Source organism: Carcharodon carcharias, chromosome 9, assembly GCF_017639515.1.
Source record: "Carcharodon carcharias isolate sCarCar2 chromosome 9, sCarCar2.pri, whole genome shotgun sequence".
NCBI classification, from domain to species: Eukaryota; Metazoa; Chordata; class Chondrichthyes; order Lamniformes; family Lamnidae; genus Carcharodon; species Carcharodon carcharias.
In genome coordinates, this window is record NC_054475.1 from 104,687,710 (window position 1) to 104,705,171 (window position 17,462).

At 45.8% G+C, this 17,462-nt stretch overlaps 1 protein-coding gene across 1 annotated transcript in view; it reads right to left on the minus strand.

Annotated features, from left to right (window-relative positions):
- Positions 1 to 17,462, minus strand: part of drp2 (dystrophin related protein 2) — a 57,721-nt gene that overhangs the window by 21,968 nt on the left and 18,291 nt on the right. The window contains exon 8 of the mRNA XM_041195711.1: positions 16,994 to 17,054. Coding sequence (XP_041051645.1) covers positions 16,994 to 17,054 — 61 coding nt within the window. The remainder of the gene's footprint in view (positions 1 to 16,993; positions 17,055 to 17,462) is intronic.

A 17,462-nucleotide genomic window follows, 5' to 3' on the forward strand; every position in this document is an offset into this window, starting at 1 on the left:
ACTGATTACTTCTGTGAGTGAGGAAGGATATCCTGATACCAGTCCTCAATGTAACCAATTTTAATCTGCCGCATCCTACTCACATAAGTTAAGGTAATATTTCAGATTTACCTTCCCCATTCCCTTAGCATCATTAAAAACTTGTAGCAATTCACAGGTTACTTGTTTCTGTGCTGAAAAGCAAAAGCCTTTCCCATCCTCTCTCATAAAGCAGAGCTCTGACACTAAAGGAGGAATTTTAACCAAAGAAAGGAAGGGATTGGGTTGGATGGAGTGCGGGTGGTTAAAACCTTAAAAATCAGATTCCCAAACCAAACCCACCTCTAACCCATCCACCTCTGTCTTTAACTGAGATACAAAGGTGGGGACTCGGACTCAAGTTCTGTCGAAGGGTCATGAGGACTCGAAACATCAACTCTTTTCTTCTCCGCCGATGCTGCCGGACCTGCTGAGTTTTTCCAGGTAATTCTGTTTTTGTTTTGGATTTCCAGCATCCGCAGTTTTTTTGTTTTTATACAAAGGTGGGTTGGCAGGCAACCTGATGCAAATATGATAATGACATTGTGAGCCTCACTGGCTGGTCAGGTTTCTCGATCAGTTCCAGTTTCATTCCAAGTCACATACCAATCTGCTTTCCAGTGGGAAAGATTCTGAGGGAAGGACACACCATTTGTGGCTTGCTAAAGATAGTATCAAATTAACAAAAAGCGTATAAGTCCACAAAGGTTAATGGCAGGGCAGAAGATTGGACAGAACATAAAGAACAGCAAAGAATGACTAAAAGATTAATAAGGAGAGAGAAATTAGAGTACGAGAGAAAGCTAGCTAGAAATGTAAAAATGGATAGTAAGAGTTTCTACATGTTTTTAAAAATGGAAAGAGTAAGTAAAGTGAGCGCTGGTCCTCTAGAGAGAGAATCTGGGGAATTAATAATAGAAAATAAAGAAATGGCAGATGAACTGAACAGACATTTTGCATCTGACTTCACTGTAGAGGATACAATTAACATCCCAGAGGAAACTGTGAATCAAAAGGGGAAAGGGAGGGAGGAACTTAAACAACTAAAATCACCTGGGAAAGGGTTCTGAAAAAATTCTTAGAACTAAAAGCTGACAAGTCACCAGGGCCTGCTGGACTTTATCCTAGGATCTTAAAAGGTTATTGAGATAGTAGATGCATTGGTTGAAGTTTTCCAAAATTCCCTGGGGAAGGATTTTCCCGAAGTGCAGGCGTGTGCAGGTGCGCCTTCGTTGGCGCCCCCAATTGAGGGCATGCCATCATTTTATGTGGGTGGGCCAATTAAGGCCTGCCCAGCGTGACGTCCACATGGAAGTGCTGTGCGGTCCCTGTGCGGGCGGGGGGAATCCCTAAACCTGAGAGTGTGTTCTTTCATGCATGTGCATAAAAGAGCACACTCATCTCCCCGAGGCTAAGTGCTGTCTCAGGGAGATTGTCTCTACCGTACAAATGATTAAAAATAGAAAAAAAAATCCCTGACATGTCCCATCATGTGACACTGTCACATAAGTTGGGACATGTCCATAACTTTAAAAAAAATTTTAATTAAATTTTTTAAAACCTACATGAAATCTCATCCTGCCCGTGGATGAGGTTTCATGCTTTTTCTGAAGCCCTCCAGGGCTCCTGGCCTGCCCGCCAACATTAAGGTTGGACGGGCAGGTCCATTAATTACTTCAACGACTCTGTCAGTCGCCTCAATTAGCCATTGACAGGTCAGCAGGTGCACAGCTGATTTTGCTGCGCCCCCACCTATCTGAAATTTAAATGGGGCGCGGTGATGTCGGGAGTTCTGCCCGACGCCACCACGTGTCATTTTATGCGTCAGCGAGTGGGCCTTGCCTCCTGCTCGCCGATGGGAAAATCCTACCCCTAGATTCTGGAAAGGTCCAATCAGATTGGAAAATAGTGAGTTTGTCTGCTCTATTCAAGGAAGGAAGGAGACAGAAAGTAGTTAAGTACAGGTCACTTAGCTTAACATCTGTCATAGGGAAATTGCTGAAATCTATTATTAAGGAGGTTATAGTGAGCACTCAGAAAATCTCAGTTCTATCAAGCAGAGTCAACATGGTTTTGTGAAAGGGAAATCATGTTTGGCTAATTTATTGGAGTCCTTTGTCCACGAAAAGCAGGACAAATCCAACCTGGCCAATTTCCACCCCATCAGTCTACTCTCTTTCATCAGCAAAGTGATAGAAAGGATAGTCGATGGTGCTACTTAAGCGGCACTTACTCAGAAACAAGCTGCTCACTAATGCTCAGTTTGAGTTTTGCCAGGGCCACACAGCTCCTGACCTCATTACAGCCTTGGTCCAAACATAGGCAAAAAAGAGCTGTGCTCAGGTGGTGAGGTGAGTGTGACTGCCTTGACATCAAGGCCACATTTGACCAAGTGTAGCATCAAGGAGCCCGAGCAAAACTGGGGTTAATAGGAATTGAGGAAAACTCCACTGGGTGGAGTCATAACTATCACAAAGAAAGATGTTTGTAGTTGCTGGAGGCCAAAGATCCCAAGTCCAGGATATTGTTTCAGGAGTTCCTCAGGATAGTATCTTAGGCCCAACCATCTTCAGCTGCTTCATCAATGGCCTTCCCTCCACCATAATGTCACAAGTGGGGATATTCACTTATGATTACACAATGGTCAGCACTATTTGTGACTCCTCAGATACTGAAGCAGTCTGTGCCCATAAGCAGCAAGACTGGACAACACTCAGGCTTAGGCTGATAAGTGGCAAGTAATTTTTGCACCACACACGTCTCAGGCAATGACCATCTCCAGCAAGAGTAGGGATAAATGGGTATTTTGTAGGTTGGCAAGATGTGACGAATGGAGTGCCACAAGCAGCACAAGTGCTGGGGCCTCAACCATTTACAGTTTATATCAATGACTTGGATGAAGGGACTGAATGTATGTTTGCTAAATTTGCTGACGGAACAAAGATAGATAGGAAAGGAAGTTGTGAAGAGGACATAAAGAGTCTGCAAAGGGATGAAGATAAGTTAAGTGAGTGGGCAAAAAATTTAGCAGGTGGAGCATAACCTAAGAAAATGTGAACTTGCCAACTTTGGAAGAAAAATAGAAAAGCAAAATATTATTTAAATGGAGAGAGATTGCAGACTCTGAGGTGCAGTTGGTTCTGGGTGTCCTGGTACACGAATCAGGAAAAGTTAGTATTTAGGTACAGCAAGTGATTAGGAAGGGAAATGAAATGTTCCCATTTATTGCAAGGGGAATGGAATGTAAAAGTAGGGATGTTTTGCTAAAGTTGTACAAAGACCACATCTAGAACACTGTGTACAGTTTTGGTCTCCTTATTTAGAAAGGATATAAATGCGTTAGAAGCAGTTCAGTGAAGGTTCACTCAACTGACACCTGGGATGGGGGGTAATCTTATGAGGAAAGGTTGGACAGGCTGGGCCTGTATCTATTGGAGTTTAGAAGAATGAGAGGTGAGCTAATTGAAAAGTTTAAGAACTGAGGGGACTTGACAGTATGTATGCTGAGAGGATGTTTCTCCATGTGGGAGGGACTAGAACTAGGGGACACACTTTAAAAATAAGGCGTCTCCCATTTAAGACGGAGATGAGAAGAAGTTATTTTCTCTGATGTGCGTGAACCTTTGGAGCTCTCTTCTCCAGAGAGCGGCAGAGGCAGGGTCAATGCATAAGTTTAAGGCAGAGGTAGATAGATTCTTGACTAACAAAGGAGTCAAAGGTTATTGGGGGGTGAACGAAATGTGGAGTTGAGGCCACAAGAGATTAGCCATAGAGGGGAAGAAATGGCATAGTGGTATTGTTGCTGGACTAGTAATCCAGAGACCTAGGGTAATACCCTAGGGACCAGGGTTCAAATCCTGTCATAGCAGATGGTGGAATTTGAGTTCAATAAAAATCTGGAATTAAAAGTCTAATGATGACCATAAAACCATTGTTGTTAAACCTCATCTGGTTCGCTAATGTTCTTTAGGGCAAGAAACCTGGTCTGACCTACATGTGACTCCAGACCCACAGCAATGTGGTTGACTCTTAAATGCCCTCTGAACAAGGGCATGGGATGGGCAATAAATGCTTGCCTAGCCAGCCACATCTAATGAATAAAAAAAATTTCATTAAATGGCACAGCAGGCTTGATGGGAAGAATGGCCTACTCATGCTCCTAATTCATAGGTTTATATGTTTGTACTTGAACATATATCAGTTCCTTGCTCATCACTCAGTCAAAAATGGAAGTACTGCATGGACTACAATGATTCGAAAAGATGGCCCACTTAAAGCAACTCGACAGTAAATGTTGACCTTGCTAGTGGCATCATATCCCAAGAATGAATATTTCATGTGGTGCATGAGTCACCTACTTTTTTTTCCTCAGTACAATACTTGCCTGCACTAAATTTCATCTGTAATTATTCTGACCACCAACTATTTTACCCAAGTCATTCTGTAACTCCTCAGCTGCCTCCTCCAAATTCATGATCTCACCTAGTTTGGTATGATCTGCAAATGTAACCATGGGTAGAGTTTTCTGCTTGGTGTGCAGGCGTGCGCCTGACACTTCGAGTGTGAAATAGCACACGGTGATGTTGGGCGAGTGTCCCGACGTCATCACGCACTTGCGCGATATCTCGGTCAGCGGGCGCATGCGCGAGTTGGCAACATCCCACCAACAAGTAAGAGGCCCATTAAGGCCATTAAAGTGGCAAGTGATGGCGATTTTTCACTAACCATCCAACCTCATGCGTTGGTGGGCAGGCGAATCGGCCAAGTGGCCTTTGCACTTTTGAGGAGTGCAAAGGGCGGAATGAGGTTTCTGTGACTGATTAGAGAAAAGATTAAAATGTTTTGAAAAAATTGTCATCATCTGTATGTTGAGGTGTCTCACCCTGACGCATGGACATTTTTCCTGATTTTACATTCTGTTTTTATTGATTTTCAGTTGCCTTCAGGGAGCTTTCCTTCCGCTTTCCCCCAGGGCCCACGCTGACTTCAACACTCTCCCGCCTCCCCCGCCCTCACCCTGGCAGTGCTGAGCCTTTCAGTGCGCTTTTCACGGTGCCTGGCCAAAAGTTGGGGCCTACCAATCGCGGTCGCTCGTCGACCTGAAAATTCTGCCCCATTTTTCATTTATGTAAATTAGGAACAGCTTAGTTGCCATCTCCTCAAAGAACTATCAGAATTGTCATTTCTGAAATCACATGGGCTGTATCTAATTACTCTCTTTTCACCTAGATAAAGATTCCCAAATTTTCCCTTCTGCAGTTGTTAAACTACTTAGAATATAAAAGAGTAATGCTTCTGAAGTTTTCTGAGCCACACAGTTTGAATATGGGCATGACATTGACCTGTTTTTAATCTATTGATACCTCCCAGTGTTCACTGAATCCTTCATAATGGTCATTGCCACATAAATCTCCACTCTATTTTCTATCAGGACTCTGGGATAAATATCTTTTATGCCTGGTGATTTATTGGCCTTGAGGCTTTGTATTCTTGTTTGAAAACAAAGGCATTTTGTTTAGGTTCTCTCCATTTGTAGAGAGCATATTACTACATTTCCCTTGGGAATACTTGGAGGAAGTAATCGGTTATAAAATTGCATCCCAACTCCGCCATTCCACAACTACCCCCAAACCATCAACTGCCATGTCTTGGATAAGTCACAACTCCTTTCAGCTGAGCATGAGGAAGGCCAAAGCCATTGTCAATGGCGTCTTCCACAAACTTCATTCGCCCCTAACCCAACAATTTTCCTAGGCTGAACCAAACAGTCCATAATCTGAGTTGAGCTTTAAAGCATACACACCCATCCATCACTAAGACAGCTCACTTCCACCATTTTCTCTAACCCAGCAATGTTCCCATGAAAACCTTTATACATGCTTTCATTGCCTTCAGACTTGAGGAATGTAAGTAATTGTTGACCCTCAATCATCCATGCTCCATAAACTTAAGTGTATTGAAAAATCTTCTGCGCACTTCCTGTTCCATACACCTCTATCTGCACCATCAGTCCTCCAGTGCATTACATTCAAAATCATTGTCTTGAAATTCCTCCATGGCTTGGCCCCACCCTATTTTTGCAACACCGCTTGAACTGTCTATTCCTCTGACTCATGTACGTCTGTCCCTCCCTTCACCCCACCACTGCTGGCAAAGTTTTCAGTGACCTCAGGCATCCTCAAGGATTTTCCTTCCTAAAACACACTGCTTTTCTCTTCATCTTTAAATATTTCCTTATGCTTTTTGGTCAAGGTTTCAGTCGCTTCTAATCTCTATTTCTGGCACTCTATCTATTTTGCAAGGCACTTTGTTGGGGGTGGGGGGGCGGGGTTAACATTAAACTGCTATATAGATGCAAACTGTTGGAAAGAGGAAATGTATTTCATTCCTGAGAGGTCTCCTGACTATATACATCTTTGATATACCAAGTGACACTCTCTAGTTGTGTGCAAGTGTTAGCCTGTATTATTTTGTCTGTGGAGAGTTGTTATACTTTGGGGATGCTTCTTCAGTTGCTTGGCCAGAGCGATCTGTTTGCAGGGGATAGCATGCAACATGTCTGTTCTGTTAGATTGGCAAAGAGCTGTCTTTCCAAGGGCTGATTCCTGAAAAAAATCCTGTAACTGTGCTTGTCACTTGCTTATCTGAAGTCTGCCCTGTGAATACTACTATTTTCCTTTGCTGCTGAGAGGCAGGCCACAGGTCAGACAAGTTTCTCTGCACAATAGTACCAAATCTGAAACTCAGCCCAGGCCAGACTCATGGAGCTGGATTTTATGCCCCCAATTCCCACCCCGTGTGGATGCGGGGGGTATAATAGGCCATGGGCACTGTGCCTGCTGCCTACCTGCCTGCCCCTACCTCTGCCACAATTTTACCTGTCGCAGGGGAGACATTGGGCAGCCCATGGGACAATTAAGCACTTAAAACATGGCCTTCCTTGGCTATCGAATTTTGGGTTGGACTCGAACCCAGTGAATCTGGCTCAGAGGCAAGATGCTACCCATAGCATCACAAGACTCCCTTGGTAGCTCAATTTCTAACTGCAAATATTGTGTAGTATGTAATGATATGTATACCAGATCAATTTTAGATTTGTGAAAATACACATACATTTTGTTCAAAAGATTGAAGATATTTCAAAAAGGAAACAAACCCTTCTACTTCTTTGTATTGCAATAATAGGCAGAATTTTTCGCTTTTGACCCACTCACTGCAGGAGAGGTAGGCAGCGGGTCAGGAACCCAAACATTCGTGAGCAGACTTTGCCATGGCTTTTTAACTCAGCCATGCTATTAACATTCCTCTTTTGGGTTTCCTGACCAACCAGAGTGGGCATGATGGAAATCCCTACCTGACAGTTGAAGGCTCTTGATTTAAAGGGACCTTGGCAGGGGCCAGCATGGGTGAATGCTAGAACTGTCAGAACAGACAGCAACATCAATGATGGGGTCTCAACATGGGAAAACACTGTATTAAATTTTGAAGGTGCTGAACTGAGTGGATTAGAAGGATCTATTTTCGTTAGTAGAGGGTCAATAACCAGGGGGTACAGATTTAAAGTAATTAATATAAGGATGAGAGGGGAATTGAGGAGAAACCTTTTTACTGATAGGATGGTGGGATCAGATTCTCACTGCCAGAAAGGGTAGCAAAGGCAGAAACCCTCAACACATTTAAAAAACACTTGAATATGTACTTGGGGTGGCATAACCCACAGGGCTATGGGTCAAGAGCTGGAAGGTGTGATTATGCTGGATAGCTCACAGATACAATGGGCTGACTGGCCTCCTTCTGTGCTATAAATCTTTCTATGGGAAGACTACCCTGGTTCTTTGAGCCATCCCTGAAGATAATTCTGCAAGCTGTAAGGGCCTGTAGAGAAGGCCAGCAGATGGGAGGATGAGGCCAGTGGCTGAAAAAAAGCCAGCATGATTGGAAGAAGCTTAGGAGGTCAGCAGCAGGAGTGTAGTACCATAGGAGTTGGATTAAAGCCTGAAGGAGATTCAATGACTCCATCAGGGAAGGAAAGGTGAGTGGCATCCCACAATCAGGCACCAACATCCACAATCTGACTTCCCCAGCATTCTCCTGCAAAGCACTTCTCAGACCAACACACCTTGAAGCTCTACCTGTTCCTCTCTCTCCAGGCACTTCTTCACATCTCCAGCCGAACAGCAAAACTGAGGCTCACTCTTACCTTCTTTCATTTCACATCCATCCCTCACAGACAACCTGCACAAAAGTTGCCCTTCCGTGTGATGATCTTTGACATGGAAGCAGTACAGTAAGGAAAATTTGTAATTTCTTTAAAATGTCTGTGGAATCTGTAATTATTTTTAAGAATGTTTGAAAGGGACTTTTAAGAGATTACATCAATTGGGAAAGGATTAATTGTAATTTCCTTGGATAATAATTAATATTGGTCCACGACACTTGGCAACACTTGACCAGGAAGCAGTACCAACAGGAAGAAAGTTAAGAGCAAAAGTCAGGTGGCCAGATACAAAGGAGAGTATCAAAACAAAGGAGAACTGCAGCAGAGGGGAGAACAGAGAAGTACATTTACAAAGAGCTGTGCGTGTGTAATATGGTTAAACAGGAGAGAAAGCTGAAGATGGGGTTAGGTTAGGGCCGGGATTGCGAATTGGACAATTTACTGCTGCTGAGTTTTGCCTGAGCTGACCAAATGGTTTAATGGAGTTAATTGACGGGGGAATATAAAGGAGTCTCTGGGGAATCTATGCCAGCAAGACTGTTGTGAACCTAGCTAAGGAAGTTCTGTAGGTGCGTGCTGTTCGGGTGACAATCGTCTCCAGGGTCCTTGGATAGAATACAGCTGCTGGTGAATGTGACTCAAGGGCTGAATTGATTGAATGGGAAACTGAAGGACTACATACAAGAGGCCGAGTTAGGGAACATTGGAACTGCACGTGGTACCACATTGTGTCTGGGGAATGATACAGGTGCTTGTGATTGTGTCAGAAATATTTTTATTGTATTGACCAATTAAAGTGAAATTTACCTTTTTATTTGAAGTATAATTTGCCTGTTAATTCATATGGAATTTCGGGCGGAACTGTCCTAGATTTTCGCAACATTCACAAAGTATGGTAGCAGGCGGGAAAGAAGTCGTTTTATCCACTGGCCGCAATGGCAGGATATCGCACCATATTGTCCCATTCCTGGCATGTCCTGCCTCATTATCAATGCATTCTCAGGAAACACACCAGATCGCTGGCAGGATGGCCTCCGATTCGCCCGCCACACCATCAGGTCTTCAATAAAGTGGCACCACATTTAAAGGGCGCCCCTGCACAAAGCTAGCTCTCTCTAAGGGATCGGAAGCTGCTGCAAAAACATGGTTGCCAAAGGGAGGAAACATGCGGCCCTCAAAATTAGTGACGCCTCCCTTGGGCACCTACTGGACGCAGTGGAGACCCCCCGTGAAGTCCTCTACCCCTACTCTGGGTGAAGACCAACAAGCAATGTCACCAATCCAGCATGGGAGGTGGTGGTAGCAGTGGTCAGCGCCAACGCCTTCCAAAAGAGGACAGCAACACAGTGCCAAAAAAGGATGAATATTTTCCTTCATTCCACCAAGGTAAGTCACTCTTATCATCACTCTCAACTCACACAATCACAAACCCGTCAAACATCCATAGATATCTCATTCACTGCCAGCCCAAGAGACATCACTCTCTCACACACACCTTCATCTGCCCTGAGAATCGTGTCCCTATTCCGTCCATAGCATCACTCAGCACTCACACGTGCCAGGCATCATTCTCATCTGGCCTGGCATATGTCCTGCTTTCACTCTCTCCATCTGTCTTCATGCAGGACAAGCTGGCACACAACAAAAGGGGAAGGTCCCAGACTGATGGAGGAATGCCCGACATCAAGGTCCTCACAGACTTTGGGAATAGAGTCATCCAGCTGGCCCACGCCGATTTGGACCATTTCTGTGCTGACGCTGAGGTCAGTGGTACTCAACCAAGTGAAGATCTAACAGTGCAACATCCATCAGACAACCATGCTGTGAGTGAGTTCCCTGTTCCGCAGTCCCCTGCCATTCACTAATCATCTGTCCTTGCTTTTGTAGGCACATCTGGGAAGCAGCCGAGGGGGTTCCACGACACAGGTCCTCGACCCAAGACCCAAAGACACCTCAGAAGAAGAATCTGATGACGTCCTAATTGAAGACCCATCACAGTGCTCGCCCACACCCTCTACCAGTGTAGAGACACACACCTTGGTGGGGCCTAGTTCTAGATTAGCCTCATGGTCACAATCTGGTGAGCACATTGCACTGTCTGATCCACAGCAGGTGGAGGCAGGGACTTCCTAGGTCTCTGGCACTTCAAGGACTGCTGGAGGCCAGAAATCTGTTGAGTCTGAGTCAGATGAGGATCCTCTAGACTCGGTCATACCTCAGTTGCTGGAGCTGCAAAGGCAAGCTTGGGAATATCAGGAAGGGATGTCCACTGCACTCCTCAGACTGCAAGGCATAATGAAGGAGTCCGTCCACCTTCAGTCTAAGGTTATAGCACCAGCATGCCAACGCACCTACTAGCCAACATTGGTAGGCTGATGGCTGCCATGGAGACCTTGATCCAGGACATCAGTCCTGCACTGCTGCACGGGCTGAACTCCGTTGCTGACGCCATCGTTGACCTCCAACAATGTCAACATGAGAGGTGTGTAAGGCAGCTTGATCTCACCCTAGCTTCCCCTTCTCCTCAAGGGGTGAGCCTGAGGCCCTCGGCAGCCATAGGAAGGAGGTTCAGCAGATGCACACTCCAAGCCCATCCATCTAGGTGACTCCAGGAATGTCCAGCCCATCCGACTCCCCTCTTTCTGTGACTTCAGCAGCTCCAGCTCTACAGGCTGAGGAGGGTGCTACTGCCACACAGCAGGACCCCAAAAGCAGGCCGGGGCCCTCCAGGTTTCGGTCCTCCGAAGGACGCCAGACTAGATCATCACAGCGGGATGCCTCCACCTCTGCTGTGGATGTCGGGGAAGCACCAAGACACAGTGGCAGGGTGAGGAAGGTTAAGAAGATGAAGTTGTACAGCCTGGTCATGGGTGTTAATCACTTGTATGTAATGTTCACTATTGTAAATAAACTCCCTAGAATGTCTCCTTGCCTATGGCTCCTTGTTATGATGAACAGTGTTTGTGTCCTACGCAAGGTAAAGGCAGGTGTCTCAGTCCAGGGTCTCTTCCCTGTGCAGTGCGTAACCTTCGGACCAAAGTGATGGTCCGGCTTCACACTCACTGGGCACCTTCTTAGTGATACCTGCAACTCGATGGTGCTTGTCGTTACTGCCAGATTGTCATGGGCAGGCGTCACAGAGTTCCATCATTCTCCCTGTGTGCTCTTAGCACCTTTGAGGTGGGGCTGGCTTCCCATCTCTTCAGCATCTGTGACCAGTGATGCTGTGCTCCTGAAGGGCTCAGACGCTGAAGGCTGACAATGGTGCATTTAAAATTTCATGACTGCTTCTCCATCTTATGATCCGGATCATAAAGCCCAAATGAGCACCCCTCCACGAATCTTGTGGATATGAGGGTCTCCCGATCATGCTTGCCTTGCCTGGCCAGTGCGATGGCCTCATCGCCGGCATCCTCACCTTCGAGGACTTCATGACCGTCATCCTCTTTGACATCCTTCTCATCGGAGGATATGTGCAGCTCCTCCATCTCCTCCTCAGCCAGGTCCTTCCCCATTGCAGGGTCAGGTTGTGGAGCGCACAGCAAGCTATGATGATGCACAACACCCCTGGTGGATTTTATTGCAATGCTCCACCAGACCTACCAGGGCTCCAGAACCTCATTTTCAAAATGCCTATCGTTTGCTCCACCAAAGTCCGTGTCGCGGTATGAGTCTGCTTATGGCCTTGCTCTGCTGCAGTCTGAGACCACCACATAGGTGTCATCAGCCATGTCCTTTGTGGTAACCCTTTGTCCCCAAGGAGCTAACCCTGTAGCTTCTCTGGACCCTGGAAGATATCAGGAACCTGAGACCTGCTAAGGACGTAGGAGTCATGGACGTTCCCTGGGAATTGAGCACAGACCTGTAGGATATATTTGTGGTGGTTGCACACCAGCTGAACATTCAGCGATTGGAAGCCCTTATGGTTGACATAGTTGACTGCTTGTTGCCACGGAGATCTAAGCACCACGTGAGTGCAGTCAATAGCACCCTGCACCTGTGGGAAACCAGAGATCTGCGCAAATTCCAGTGCTCTTGCTTCCTGGCTTTCCTGATTCCGGGTGAAATGCACAAAATCCTGTGCCTTCACGAACATGGTGTCCATGACCTCCTGGATACACTTATGTGTGGAGGCTTGCGAGATCCAGCATAGGTCACTTGTGGAGCCCTGGAATAAGACACTCATGTAAAAATTGAGCACGGTGGTCACTTTCACGGCTACTGGCAGTGAATACCCTCCATGTCCTCGTGGCGCCAAGTCCTGCAGCAGGTGCATATGTGATCGACCAGTTCCCTAGACATACACAGTCTTCAGCAATACTGGTTCTCAGTCATCTGCAGGAATGAGAATTGCTGTGTATAGATGCTGGGCCTTTGAGTGATGGCTTTCTGTGGATCTTCAGCTGTATGGACAGCAAGCCCTGCTGCCCCTTCATCTTGAGGGAGGCGCTCCCCACTTTGCCGAGCTAGGTGCCTCCGCTGCTCTCTTCTTCTTCTTCCGTGATCTCTGTAAACCATTAGGTTTAATCACCAGGCTCCACAATACTGATATAGAAACAAAAAACTGCGGATGCTGGAAATCCAAAACAAAAACAGAATTACCTGGAAAAACTCGGCAGGTCTGGCAGCATCGGCGGAGAAGAAAAAAGTTGACGTTTCGAGTCCTCATGACCCTTCAACAGAACTGAGTAAAAATAGGAGAGGGGTGAAATATAAGCTGGTTTAAGGTGGCGGGGAGGTGGGGAGGGAGCTGGGGGGAGAGAAGTGGTTGGGGGGGTGGTTTTAGGGACAAGCAAGCAGTGATAGGAGCAGATAATCAAAAGATGTCACAGACAAAAGAACAAAGAGGTGTTGAAGGTGGTGATATTATCTAAATGAATATGCTAATTAATGTGTGTCCTGCCATCCATTCTTAATTAGCACATTCGTTTAGATAATATCACCACCTTCAACACCTCTTTGTTCTTTTGTCTGTGACATCTTTTGATTATCTGCTCCTATCACTGCTTGCTTATCCCTACAACCACCACCCCCCACTTCTCCCCCCCCCAACCTTAAACCAGCTTATATTGCACCCCTCTCCTATTTTTACTCAGTTCTGTTGAAGGGTCATGAGGACTCGAAACGTCAACTTTTTTCTTCTCCGCCGATGCTGCCAGACCTGCTGAGATTTTCCAGGTAATTCTGTTTTTATCCACAATACTGATGTTCTTCTCCTTCAGGATCAAAGAGAGAGATGCATGGGTTAGCATATGTGTCCTAGGAACCTCTCTTGGTTAAGTCTGAAGGCCCTTTCATACCTACAGGAGAGTGCTGGCCACCACATGCATGGCCAGTGTGTGGTGCAATTCATGGCTGCCTGAAACCCCACCCACCTCTGCCACGTTCCACTTGGCTGATCGGCAGCAGCTTTAGCCATTGGACTGCATGCTGTGCTCTCAGCTCAGGTGCAGGCATTCTCCTAAGCTGCACTGCAAGGCTGTGCTGTTAGCTTGAACCATGAGGGATAATGGTCAAACCTTAATAAAGACATTGTAAGGGTCTCTGAGCACCTCCACCAATGACTCAATCGGCCACCTTTCGCAAGGGGATTATACAACTTAACCAATCGGCCAATTGCTCTGCTGCCTCCTAAAATGCACATTAATTTGCAGTCTGCACCTGAGGGGTGAAAAGTTCTGAAGCATTTGGTGACACTTTCATGTTTTGTGTTGCTTGACTGAGCAGAATAGTTTCAGAGGCCCGACTCCAAGCATGTCAATGGATCTGCAGCTGAATGGTCTCAGCTGAGGAAGAATGCTCACATTTGATAGGCTTTTCTGAGTGTGTGGCCACTTTCTCACCCCCCAGCATGTGCTTGTGTACTTCCTTCAGTCTGTGCTTCCCTGCCCACCACCCTGCCCACCCCCTCAGCCCTAGCCTGACCTACACTGGAATGTCCTCTGCGAATGTGTGGCGGCTCTTCCTTGATGTCCTATGGGTGATGGTTGCGAGCGCTGCACAAGGCTGTATGCAATCAACTCCGAGTTTCCCTCAAAGTTCACGTTGCCAGGTGCACATCTTTTAAAGGTAGTCATGAAACAAGCCATTCTGAAGTCAGCCGACGTGGGTGGTTAATTTGACATGGGGGCATGATTCCAGGGAGCAGGGCTGATAATGAGATGCTAAAGTGTTGAATTTAGGTTCCCAATGTGCAGTGGCAGGAAACGCGGCCAGTCAATGATGGATGGAGTGTCAATCGCAAACTGGTTTCATAACATCGTGAAATCAATTTTTGGCCTTCTTGCCATATTGTCCCCCCCGCCCAACGTCAATGGGAGCTGAAAATTTTGGCCTTGGTTCCAATTCATGTTAAATTAAAAGCTACAATAGGGGAAATCTTGTTGGTAATTTCTTCATTCAATAAATTTGTTTTTTTTTACGGTTCCCCCATGGAGGTCGTAATATTATCCTCTCAAAACATTGCATTTCTCACATTCTTGGCTCTCTGTTTTCTCTACTTGCAGGAAAGAGAGCACAGTATGCCAGGAAGAGGCATAGAACCTCGGGTGACCCTTCAGTCATGGCCACCCTGACCACTGCAGAGGAGAAGGAAGTGATGGAGATAGCACAATAGTGAAGTGCATGGCCATTGGAGATAGAGTGATGGAGTCTCTCAGATATCTGGTGATTGAACTAGATATCACACAGCTACATGGCACACAACATTCATTTATGTTGAATCGATGCCAACACTAACTGAAATCTGATCATCTTTACAATGATAACTTTGGTCCTTTCCCTCTTCTCAGCTCTAATTTGGAGTTCTCAGAGGCGGTCGCACATTCCAAGGAAGCTCCAAAACACAACTCATGCGTACCCCCCACCAGCTCAGATGGAAGAAACTTAATGGGTCTCCAACGCAAGTAGCTAGGTTGTCACGTGGTGTGTCACACTTCACAACTGGTGTTGGAGACAGGGACAGCAGTGGAAAGTCTCCGTTGGAGGGTGTAGGACTTTCGTAGTTCTTCTCAGCAGAAGATGGATGCAGAACCTTGAGGATCATCTCCAAAGAGGAGAATTCTGGTGCAGCAACAGAAAATGTGTGAGTTTCTGTCAGAATTTTCAGCAGTGCTGCATTGCCTGGGAGAGAGATTGAAGGAGTCCATCTCTAGCATGAGTGCCATGATATCTCAGGCTGTGGTCTTGATGTCCATCTCCATGAAAAGAGTGAGAACTTGCGTGATACATCTGATGCAACAGGCAACCAGGTAGATGTTGGCCCTCACCAATGGCTTGCACACTCAGACTGCCAGCTTAAATAGGAGGAAAGCCTCACCTTTGTCATTTAGTGCCCCACTGAAGTGCAGAAAAGTACCCTCCAGCTCTTGGGTCGCAGGGAAGTTGGGTGGGCCATGAGAAGGAAGATGGAGAATGGACACATGTAAGTGGGGGCTCTGATCAAGCTGCTTCCGCTTCTTATCCCTGCCTCCGCCCCCAATTTCTCTGTCAGAGCCCACAAGTTGCCTCTTGTCCTGTTGACTGAGTTTGCCCCTGCACAGGTGTAGGTGGGGCAGTTTTTGGCAGGGCCCTTGGAAGCCCCAAAGCCTAGAGGTTGTCCACCATGAGCATCTCAGCTGTCAGAGCAGGAGAATGAGCGGTCTACCTCTAGCTCTGCATTTAATTGCCATATGGCTTCACAAATACAGATTACTGAGCCTGTGTGAGTCCATCACTGGCACCTCTGGCAGATAGGTAAGCGGTTACATGAGGCTACGCCTCCTCCTGCTGCTTCTCCTCCTCCTTTACATCCTTGGAGAAATAAGAGGATGAGTGATCATCACCTTCTTCCACATGCAGCTCCAGTCCTCTCTGCTGCTCAATGTTGTGCACAGCACAGCAGACCATTACCATTCTAGACACTGTGGTACATACTGAAGGATGCCCCCCAGATCAGTTAGTGAATGGCTGTCACTTATTTTGTTTAGCTGACTCATTCCTCAGGACAATGCCTGGACAATTCAGGCTTGCATAAGATGCCCCCATGCTGCAGTGAGGGCTGACAGCAGAGAGGTGCAGGTTAAGGAGAGTAAAGTCCAAGATAGCAGAAATGTCTTCCAAGCACTGGAAATCACTTCTACAGCATTAAAAGCACACTCTCAGAATGAGACCTGTGAACAAAAGCCTTTCACTTAGGCAAGGAAGAAGCTGTTCTGGTTCAGTATTTAAAGGCTTTCCAGCCTTGTAAATTTCATAGTCCTGTCAATCCCCATTGGGGATTCATCTTGTTGACCCTGGTGAGTTTCAGACAGCTCAGAAACCTGCGCATTGCCGGTGAAAGCTACAATTCTGGTTTAAATGTGCTTTCAATTGCCTTTTTATGCATTTAATTCTCCAGACCCATCACTTCTGCATGGATTTTCTGGTCAGCTTCAAATGTACTTTGGTTAAATGCAGAAGTGAATGGGTTCATGTCATGTTTCCAACATAACAACCTTTTAAAAATCATTTAACTCCCTGCAAACGGCTGTGCCTCTTTGCAAGAGAAAATTCTGCCCAATGCCTTCAGCTCTCTCCAGTTAAATGGCCAGTTAAATGGAACATGATCAAAAGAACTTAAGAAAGATGAACAGAAGCAAACAACAAAAAGGATGTTAATATCAGTCACAAGTGTTTTGAGATAATTTACAAGTTAAATGAGTTATTGCAAGCACAACTCTCCATTTGAGGCGTCATTAGTGGGTTGGGAGACAAGTCTGTTGTCTAGGATACACTTACTTGATGTAATACGGCACTTTGTTTGGTGAGATAGCCCTCTCCCAGGGAACCTGGACAGAAGCTGAAAGTATGAGTCACACAGAGATTTGGATCGAAAATGTGAATATAAAATCCACAATACCATTTAATAGCGTAAATCACATTTTTAGGTCAAATATTTGAATGCCTCAGCTCTCATCTTGAAGTGTGTAGGTGGCTATCTCAGTGATTTAAACATCATAATTGGAGAAATGACAACTCACTTTGGCTAAATGTGCAAGATCAATATGTACATTTTATAACGTTTCTCATGTTTCATGAGAATTGAACTTAAAAAGAAATTTTTACTTTAAAGTACAACATCAGCTAGATGCTAGTGAAATGGTGTTCAATGTTCACTTCTTTGTAGAAAAATAATCCAGCACAACATTTAGAAATAGCCAAAAGTATGGACTGCTCTGCAACATGAACTGTGTATTGCTGAAGAAAA